The sequence below is a fragment of the Epinephelus lanceolatus genome, chromosome 13 (assembly GCF_041903045.1).
Source record: "Epinephelus lanceolatus isolate andai-2023 chromosome 13, ASM4190304v1, whole genome shotgun sequence".
Classification (NCBI taxonomy): domain Eukaryota; kingdom Metazoa; phylum Chordata; class Actinopteri; order Perciformes; family Serranidae; genus Epinephelus; species Epinephelus lanceolatus.
Window position 1 is genome coordinate 17153316 of NC_135746.1, and position 11152 is coordinate 17164467.

The following is an 11152-nucleotide window of genomic DNA, read 5'->3' on the forward strand; positions in this document are numbered from 1 at the left end:
TGTATTAACCTGACTTCTGCACAACACAACTGATGGTCCCAACCCCATTGATAAAGCAAGAAATTCCACTAATTAACCCTGATAAGGCACACCTGTGAAGTGGAAACCATTTCAGGTGACTACCTCTTGAAGCTCATGGAGAGAATGCCAAGAGTGTGCAAAGCAGTAATCAGAGCAAAGGGTGGCTATTTTGAAGAAACTAGAATATAAAACATGTTTTCAGTTATTTCACCTTTTTTTGTTAAGTACATAACTCCACATGTGTTGATTCATAGTTTTGATGCCTTCAGTGAGAATCTACAATGTAAATAGTCATGAAAATAAAGAAAACGCATTGAATGAGAAGGTGTGTCCAAACTTTTGGCCTGTACTGTATTTTTAATGCTGTAAAATTAGTGTGTTCATATATTTTAACATGTTCATATACTGTTCAGTGCCTGTGCAAAAGCGTTGAACTTTGCTCCTGACTCCTAACACTAACACTCAATTGATCTACAGCTCAGGAAATCACTGCAGATGAAGTATTTTCAAGAACAACAAAGTTGCAGTAATAGTATTAATTGTAGTTGAAATATAGCCAGTGATGCATGACGTCCAGTTCAGTGGACAGATGATTAATTGTAGGTTCCTCACAATATACAATTAATTTAGCAGCAGTAGGCCTATAACTCCTCAGATGTTACTTGATGTTACCAGATTTTATTTACCTAACAGCATTGTCTATTGTAGAAAGAATGGCAGGATATTCTTGAGCTGCACAACATTTCCTGCTTTCCGTCGGCCATCTTGATTTTGAAAGATTTGCGTTGCACTGAAAACACCTGGCCAGTGGGTGGCAGTGTATGGCATGACGCACTAGGGTCCACTCTCATGACGTAAATGCAACTACAGCATCAGAACTCTGCATATACAAGACAATGGCTTTTAAAGCAACACTTACATTTCTGGAAATTTTACACTTTTCTTTGTTTAGGTTAAAATGCTATAAATAAGCTGATGGCACACTGAAATGTAAGTGAATTCCACCAGAAATAAAAACTCATAATTGTACTGTTCTCATATGGTTCTAAGAAAACTCCAACCAATCAATGCATTCGGATCGTAGGCCTGGCTATAACGTTAAATATGACAACACAGCATCTAGTTACTAACGGTTAGCCTACTGTAGCCTATCTTATATATCTGTATTATCTTTCTTGTTTGTTGCCAGTCACTAGTACCATCTAACGTTAGCGTTTACATTATATTATAAAACTCATCAGTCAACACTGACCCCGGATAAGTTTCAAAACTCAGCAGGACAGGTAATGTTATGTTTAGTTTGCTTCCAATATAACATATAACGTTACATGACAACACAGCATCCAGTTGCTAATGGCTAACGTTAGCCTACTGTAGCGTAGCCTCTGAAACATTAACGTTATCTTCCTTGTGCGTTTCCACTTATAGTAACGTTAACACTACTATCTAACATTAGCACTGTAACCTTATTCTAAAACTCATCAGTCATCACTGACCCCGGATAAGTTTCAAAACTCGGCAGGACAGGTAACGTTATGTTTAGTTTGCTTCTAATACAATGTATAACGTTATATATGAAAACACAGCCTCCAGTTGCTAATGGCTAACGTTAGCCTACTGTAGCGTAGCCTCTGAAACATTGACGTTATCTTCCTCGTGCATTCCACTTACTAGTAACATTAACGCTACTATCTAATGTTAGCACTGTACCTTGTTCGAAAAACTCATCAGTCATCACTGACTCCGGTTGAGTTTTAAAACGCCGGGGTTGCGTTTGACTCTCTTGATTGTAACATTACACTCGCTCTCCTCTTCCGTGTATCTAACTTTACCTTGCCAACAGCTACGTCTATCATAGACATAATGAGGACGTAATGTGGGAGGGGGGGGTGGGGGGTGGGGGGGGAGTAGGCCTTCGGAGGGAGGTGGAGTCGCAGGAGGAGGGGGATGGGACTTTGGAGGAAGGCGGGAGTTGTGGATGTTCACATTTTTTCTAAGTGCTGTGTGAAATGCAAGAAAGGTAAGAGTAGCTTTAAATAGCTGTCAACTGTAGTGACCACTGTGTATGAAAATGCTAGAGAGCTGCGTCGCAGAAGGGGCCCACTAAAAATGGCCCCCCTAATGTTAAACATGTGATTACGGCCCTGTGTGAAGCCATTAGCTATTTGAAGGCTGGTCTTTTATTGAAGTTTGTACTGAGCTGAACCTTCCCACACATTCTCCATTGAATGTAGGTTAAATTAGCAGGTGTTAAAACACACAGACTCAACCCACGTGTTCAGTGTGAACGTGTGGGATGCACAGATGTACAGAATATGTACTTTGAGTAAGAAATGTACTGAGCAGATGAAGAAACTGATTTCATGTCTTGAGGTGTAGGGCCACTTGATCCCCCCTGTATTCATGATGCTTATACCTGGATTTTTTCTGCACCAGTTCAAGTGTTTACCTGAAAAGAAAATGTACTAGGTAGAAAGAAAAAAAAACAAGAGGGTGCAAGAAGCCTTGGTTTCATTTTCTCTGTCAAGAGGTGCTGAAATATGCAAGAAAGAGAGAAAGAGAGAGGCTGGCACCATCTCTCTGTCTCTCTCCTCCTCATCTCTCCTCTCTCTCTCTCTCCCGTGACGTCAGGCGGATTTAAAGCTCTCCTCGAGCGTCTCGTGTCGGTCCCCTCTCGTCCTCCTCCTCCTTCTTCTTCTCACATGCACTTTCCTCACCGAGCTGAACACCGGCCAATGCTTCACACCACCTCTGCCCTGGGTGTCTGTCCCATGTGGGAAGCACAACAAAATCAAGGGCTTCACCTGAGAGGGTCCAGAGGAGCGAGCGACAAGGGGACAGTCCTCCCGCGTCCTTTCCATTTGCAGTTTTTACACTTGGCCGTCGGACGAGGGGCTCTGACTTCACCCAAAATCTCAGCTCACACCGTTTTGTCACGGAGGTACGTATATAAACTTTCCAGGAATCGTGTTTATTGATCACAAATGTTTCATTTTTACTTTGAATGGTCTCCAAAATAGCAGAGGGAGTGGTATAATTAAGAGAAATACAGCATGACGGCCCTTTTCTTGGTGAATAAACGTGGGGAAAAAAGAACCATAATCACACTGTTAGTCTTTATAAAGTATTAAAATTGATTATAAAGAGTAGTTATGATGATATGATGATGTTTGGTTGTGAGTATGAAGTTTTCTGCTGAGTGAGTTCAGCACCACGGTCAGCTCCTGTACCGTCTGCTGCTGTTGCTCTACTATTACGTTAACTTTAAAGGGAAAATCCACCCTAAAACAGGATTTTCATTGTGCAATATTGGGGTTTGTGGACCGTAAATTCAACATTTAAGAGGCAGCTGCTTGTGTAAGCACGAAATCAGAACAATAAAAGCTTAATGCGGAGAGTTTTGTTGAGAAATTCCATCTAAATGTGTTGTGAATGCATGTGAAATGCAGGTAGTTTCAGCATTTACTCTCTATGAGAAGCCCCAAATTGTAGATGAAGCCGTCACCACAGTCTGTGCTGTGCAGCTCAGATTCACACATTAAAAGTCAGCTGTGCAGCAGATATTCTGGAAATGACAAAATCTGATTTAGGGTGGATTTTCTTGTAACTTTTGCATGACTCCTGCAACAGATTTTCTTCAAAAGAGTAAAAAACAGATTTTTTTTATGAATATTTGCATTGGTCACGTGTGAATGTCAGTGAGTAAGTAGACTCATAGAGCAGCCTTAGACTGTTGATAAATCCATCTGACTCATGGAGCAACTTCACATAGATAAATCTGTAGCTCAGACTCACAAGTTAAACGTGAGCTGTGCAGCAGATATTATAGAAATTACAAAAGTCTGTTTAAGGGTGGATTTTCTTGTAACTTCTGCATGACTCCTGCAAAACATTCATCTCAAAAGAGTACAGTGTGACTGCTTTATTTCCATTGAAATTAAGCATATTGTAGGTATTGACAAATTATGTGTTGTTGTTTTTTTATATAAAATTCCTGCAACAGATTTTCTGCAAATGATAAGTCTGCAAACTGTAGATGAATCCATCCTCCTCGCCTGTGCAGCTACAACTAACAAATTAAAAGTGAGCTGTGCAGCAGATACTACAGAAATGACAAAAATCTTTTTTAGGGTGGATTTTCTTGCGACTTTTTGCATGACTCCTGCAGCAGATTTTCTACAAATGATTAGTCTGAGTCTGCAACTGCTGTTTTTCTCCAGTGAAATTCACTTATTTTAGGTACTGGTACATTATGTGTCTTTATATGAGATTTTGCATTGGCCACTTGTGTATTTCACTGAGTAACTAGACGTACAGTTCAGTTTAAGCTTCACTTGTAGGCACTCAGACACCCTGCTCTCGTGTCACTGAGCGAGACACTGAAACATCTTCCTTAGAAATACAGCAGTGAAAAGAGACTCTGCCGTCACATTATCATTAACAAAGCAATCTGCTTGTTCCCCTGCTGCCTACAGGAGGTAAAGACGACAGCTTGGAGCTATGAACGAGTCGCTGGTGGTGAACGACTCCTCTGCGACTCCTGTGGCTGCAGAAGCCCTCCCATGGATGGAGGCTGATTCTCCAGACAACAGCAGTCTGGAGTTCTCCACCACTCCGTTAGATTTCCCCATCAACCCGTGGGACATCATGCTCTGCATGTCCGGCACTGTCATTGCCTGTGAAAACGCCATAGTGGTAGCAATCATCTTCTACACGCCAACCCTTAGGACTCCCATGTTTGTGCTGATTGGGAGTCTGGCCACGGCAGACCTGCTGGCCGGCATGGGATTAATCCTGAACTTTGTGTTTCAGTACGTGATCTCCTCTGAGACTATCAGCCTTATCACTGTAGGCTTCCTGGTGGCCTCTTTCACCGCGTCCATCAGCAGCCTTTTGGCCATAACTGTGGACCGTTACTTCTCCCTCTACAACGCTCTGACATACTTCTCAGAGAAGACGCTGCAGTACGTCCACCTGATGCTGCTGGGGACCTGGGGGGTGTCTCTGTTTTTGGGCTTGCTGCCGGTGCTCGGCTGGAACTGCCTGGACGATCCGGCCTCCTGCAGCATCGTGCGCCCTTTAACCCGGAGCAACGTCACGCTCCTGGCCACCTCCTTCTTCGTCATCTTCATACTCATGCTGACCCTCTACTTCAAGATCTGCAAGATCGTGTGCCACCACGCCCACCAGATTGCCCTCCAGCAGCACTTTTTCGCCACGTCGCATTACGTCGCCACTAAGAAGGGGGTCTCCACTTTGGCCATCATCTTGGGGACATTTGGTGCCAGCTGGCTGCCCTTCGCCATCTACTGCCTGGTAGGCGAGAGGGAGTATCCATCGGTGTACACCTACGCTACACTGCTGCCAGCTACCTACAACTCCATGATCAACCCCATCATCTACGCCTACAGGAACGCAGAGATCCAGCGCTCCCTCTACGTGCTTCTCTGTGGCTGCTTTCAGGCCAACAAGGCCTACCGGTCCAGGTCGCCAAGTGAAGTCTAAAAAGGTGCTAGGGCTCTTTTGTGTGAGTGAGTGTATGTGTGTGAGAGTATGTGTGTGTGTGTGTGTGTGTGTGTGTGTGAGAAAAGACCGAGCAAAAACACAAACCATCCTGTGACCATTGACAATCTGCTTACAGTTGACAGTGAATGCTTTACAAACACACAGAGGTTGTGATGCTAGAAAACGTGTCTCTCATGCATACTGTATCTGCACTTTATTATGTCTCGACACAAGTGAGGATGTGATTTTTTTGGAGATGCTGTGAACAAGAAACTTCTGTGAAAAAGACGAAACAAACCTGTGAATGTACTTCGACGAGAAAAGGAATGGAAAACCTTGCACTTTAGTCCGTGTTTTTTTGAAATGCCAAAGCAGTATTGTACAGCCCTTATTGTGTTTCAACGTTTGAACTTGTGAGTGCCGTGTGCCATTTTTCTATTTTGTATGGTATTGTCTTTGATGTACATTTTCTACAAGAGGAATAAAGAAATTAAATCAATCTGCGGCTCTGTCACGTGTCTTTACTGTTGCACGTTTCTTCGAAGGAGTCTATGCGTTACACATGACTTGTTTTTGTTTTTTAAAAATCCCCCTCGCTTGGTTGCAGCCTCTTTCTCTGGAGCGCAGGTGGGTCTGTTTGAAGAGGCTAATGGCACCTCGAGAAAGCAAGTACCCTGTCCCGGAAAATAGCTTCAATTTACACCCCAGACACATTTGAATTGTGTTTGCTCAGCCTGTGTTCGTGGGAGTGAAGGAGACATATAGAGAGGTGCCATATATGTGTGAAAACGTGCCATGTGGCCGAGTGTGCTCAGCAGCTTTGATTGCCTCGCCTTCAGGATGAGCGGGTGTAGCCAAACGCACGCCTAAATATAAGGCTGATGAGCATGTAACTCCTTATTGTCCTTGGTATATGGCTGCTAGATAAGATACCATCCTGAGACATGTTGTTTACACTCTTATCTCTCTTATCAACATCTTACAATTATGATTCAGGAGCAAAGCAACAGCAGCACACGTGTATGTGCGTGTGACAGACTGGGAAGAGAGCGATGGTAATAATTCTGTCTGCAGCCTGAGCAGCAACAAACAGTTTATCTGTCAGGCTGTTTAAACAGGTAGTGGGTGAGGGCATCAGAGCGCCACACAGGAGCGAGGATACTGCTGCAGACTGGGAGACCTGCAGGTGTGTTTGGATACAGATCTTCTCCTTGTTTTCACATGCCAAGCTGCTACTGCTTTTATCAAATCACAGTCAATAAAATGTTTTATTTTAGGATAAATATTAGTACATTTGTCACTTACATGCTCACGGACATGCCAGGAAAGATAGGCTGTAAGTGGCCACAACAAAGGAGACGCACCATGATCAAGTGTAAACAAAATAAGCTTTGAAGACATTGTACGTCTATGCAAACCATGAATACATGACATTTGCACGTTCCATATTTATCACATCAGCGTCTCTGAAGTGACAGGGTATATGAGCTGTCTGTCATCCGTAGGTGGGGGTTGTGGTGGATGGCATGTCACCTAGACAAGATGTCTACCAAGCTGCAGAGACCAACTAGACCTGTCTCCACAGCACTGTGTCAGCCTAGAGAAACGTCTGTTATCACCAATAATCATTCTGGTGTAGGGGAAAAACATGCTTGTCTTGGGTGACACTAGGCCCAGGATGCAGCGATGATGCGCTTGCAAAATAGTATCAAGGGTGAACTCATTATGTTGGAACGTTTGCACATGGGGAGGCACAGCAGAAGGAATGGCAGGCTTAGAGCCACAGTCTAATACCCTGGAAATCCAGAGTTCCCACAAGAGCACAATTTGAATTTGCTCAGCGAGTCACTCTGGCAATCACTAATGATGCTCATTACCCATGCCGTTGTAGCAGAGCTGCACCAATCACATCGGTGTATCTGATATAGGCGGGCCAGAGGCAAGCTAAACAGATGACGACAGCGCTGCGACGACGAAGTCCGGAATCAGTCAGTAAACATTGCAAGATGGCTACGGATGAACACCAGTTGTTTGAAATGGCTTTGGCCGCTACAATGAACGAGTTAGACTTGGCTTTTTCTCTAAAAGAGGAACAGAAGATGGCGCTCGAATCTTTCCTTTGCAAGAAGGATGTTTTTGCTGTTTTGCCGACCGCATACAGCAAGAGTCTAATCTACCAGTTAGCTCCGCTGGTAGCTAAGCTCTGGATACGTCACCCCATGTATTGTTCTGATTGGTCGTAGTGTTATCCAATTGCGTGCAGTGATATTTTCAAATGCATGCTTGGTGCCGCCCCTCGAGTTGGGCCATTTTCATTACTCATAGCCAGACCCTAAATCTTTCTAGATTTGGGTCTGGGTTTCCAGGGTTACAGTCCACATCAGGTGAGTCAGATGACACACCAACCAATGATAAAACTGGTTGTGATGTAATAGTAGTAGTCTTTGTTGTGTGTCCAGCTCTTTGAATGCACCACACATGGATATTTGTAGCAACCTCTCATTGTTGTTCTATCCTGACGGTGTCACCCAGATGAGTATCATCTCAGTGAGATGCCTGCCAAACTGCAGATCACTGCAGACCACTGTTAAAGACTAACAAACAACTTGACTGGTTTTGATTTAGCGAATCATTGCTGTATTTCCACTGGCTTTTTAGACACAAAACTAGGTGTTTTGAGCAACCAATGGCTGTTTTTACAGCGGGGATAGTGGCACAAAAAATGATTGCCTTTTACCAACACATCACTGCATTTCTTGTTGGGACAGTGGCACAAAATGCAGTTGTTTTTTACCAAAACACCACTGCTTTTAAAGCAGTGATAGCTTCATGAAAAGCAGTTGTTTTGTAACCAAATGTTGCTGCATTACCTTCCAGGATAGTGGGACAAAATGCTGTTGTTGTTTTTGTTTTTTGTTTTTTACCAAGACATCACTGTGTTTCCTGCCGGGACAGTGGCTAGAAAGGCAGTTGTTTATTACAGAGACATTGCTGCTTTTCCAGCAGGGATGGTGCCACAAAAAGTGGTTGTTTTTTGCTGAGACATCAATGCTTTTCCAGTGGTGATAATGGCACAAAAATCTGTTGTGTTTTTACTGATATATCGCTGCTTTTCCAGCAGCGATCGTGCCCCCCCAAAACTGGGTATTTCAAGCCAAAACATGATTTTTCCTCATCATAACTAAGTGTTTTTGTGCCTTAACCTATCCATGTTAACCACAGCATTGTTGAAACAAAGTTTCAACTTATCCACTATATAATAACGTGAAAATTAAATGTGTCTGCAGTTTGCAGAAACGTACAAAGCCAACATTTTTTCTGGCAAATGGTTTGGAACTAAATATTTAAAGCATGGAGGGTGGTATCAGTGGTGTCAGTGGCATGCGTGGTGATTGAGTGCAAAATGTGTGGACGTGGGTGTTGTCAAGGTGCTTAGAAACAAAGTAACAAAACCAAATCAAATGTGCGAGGAGTGCAGCTGCAGAGGCGGCAGCAGCAGCAGAGTGGAGGGACAGTCGGAGAGACAGTTTCCAGCTGCACCCGAACTTAAATAACCTTGATACATCCTCAGGTGTTCCCAGTTTCCCCTAAAGCTCACCTGGCTTCAGGCAGAGCACAGACAGGTGAATCACACAGTCACAAGATGACACCACAGGGGTCATCACACGTGTCACAGTCAGAAAAACACATTGTGCGCCTCAGCGTCAGGGTGCAGGTACTGTGCACGCTGACTCACTCTCACTCTGTGCGTTTTCTGCTGCCACATGTCCGCTGTGAAAGAGGCATATTTGTTATTGTTTCATGTCAACAACGAAATTTTAAATCTGTTCAAAAAAGAAATTAAGTTAGCAGAGACAGACGCCCTGCGAGGCCACAGTGCTGTTGTTCTGTGTGCATTCTCTTTGTTCCTCCTCACAATAACTTCTCTACTCCCAGCTTAACCTGCCATATGGTGTATCCATCTTTGAACGTGGCCCACGTGTACTGAGGATACCATTGCTTCATTTGCATGGTTATTTCATGACTCAAAGTAAAAGCTTAAGTGAACTATTGGAGTGAATGCTCAGAAAAATTCACACGTGCAGCTGAATGAACTTTAAAAAGGAGATATTTGATAATATTGCTGTGTCTCGATTTGGAAACTTCTGTTAGTACCCTTCCATGTAGCACATGGAACAGAAATGATGATCACAAAATTTGAAAACTTCTTCTTTTTAAAGGCAAATTGCAACCAGATTAAACATTAACCCTAACATTTGATAACAATTGTCACCAACATATCTGCTGACTCATTTGTTGTTTACAGGAGGAGAGCAACCATTGTCGCTTCCTCAGCCAACATTTTCACAAAGTTTAATGGTTCCCCCGCCCGTCTGCTAGGTAGGAGTCCAGGGTTTCCCATAATGTTGAGTTCACACTACATGAATTCCAGTTTGACGCAGTGTCGTACGGTCAGTCAAGTCAAGTTAAGTCAGGATTTATTTCTAGAGCACATTTAAAACGATGGCAGTCGACCAAAGTGCTGCACATAGGTGGGTAGGGTGTCGGCTCGGATCGTGAACAACAATGAGTGTTGTATGCAATAACCCATCATTTCATCTTGTGTAGTGTGTTCTAGTAGACGACAACCGACGCCACATCTGGGACTCCTCACAACGTCCCGACAGAAAGTCTAGCATGTTTGATTTTCTTTTTGTCGTTCATGAGTGCTCCCGTCACTTTGATCAATAGGAACACAGAGTGATCTGCTGTCGTGGGCAACTGTAGGACAACAACGCCCCAGGGTTTTTGATATTTCCTCTAGGGACGTTACCACATGGAGTGAAAAATGGAAAAATGATGGCTTCAAACAGCAGAGGCACTTTAGGAATCCAGTGAGTACTGCCATTAGCATCAAGCTAGCAAACAATGTTACTTCTTCATAATGGAGGATATAAAGTAAGAAAATTAAAAAATAGTGGCAGGGCTTTTACTCACTACAACTGCAGAGGCTACCAGCTTCATTTGAAACAGACTACATAAAAAATTGGGCTGTTATTTATTTTTCCCTCTGTATTTTTATATTTTTAAATTCTATCTGCTCCCTTTTGCCTTGATAAAGTTAAATCATCGCGCCGTCATTTCAAACTCAACACTTCCTTTATCTGTTTCAAATTAAAAGCCTCCTATAACTTTAGTTGAGAGAATCCCTTCATTTTCTAAACAGGCTTTTATTGTGAAATATTCACAGGAACTTGTTGTGGAGGATTCAGTGACTTGCATAGTTTTCATGCAGTACTTAAAATGTAGCTCCTGTCATCTGGTGACGCTTGTTACTCTACTACAGTAACATTTTGGCTGGCACACGAGCAGCCATAGTGACTGACATAATAGTAATGATAACAAAATAGGACAAGAATAACCCGATGACATCACGCATGTCGTGAAAGACGATCAGGGATGATTGGAGAGGACCATCGTGTAGTGTGTCATGTCTGCCGGCCAAGTGATGGCATGATTTTATGACTCCACAATCGCCTAATGTGACATAGTGACCATCGAAACTGACAAAAATGTCCTGTAGCGTGACCCCAGCATAACCAGCAACCTCCGCAGCTGAAAAATAAAGCCATCAAGGAACTATGAA

At 43.2% G+C, this 11152-nt stretch overlaps 1 protein-coding gene across 1 annotated transcript; it reads left to right on the plus strand.

The window, feature by feature from the left end:
- The first annotated feature begins 2695 nt into the window (after positions 1–2695).
- Positions 2696–6022, plus strand: gpr6 (G protein-coupled receptor 6). The gene is made up of 2 exons (XM_033649121.2): positions 2696–2962; positions 4497–6022. Exon 2 carries the CDS (start codon positions 4522–4524, stop codon positions 5524–5526), a length of 1005 nt encoding a protein of 334 aa, XP_033505012.1. The 5' UTR covers positions 2696–2962; positions 4497–4521; the 3' UTR covers positions 5527–6022.
- The last annotated feature ends 5130 nt before the right edge of the window (positions 6023–11152 follow it).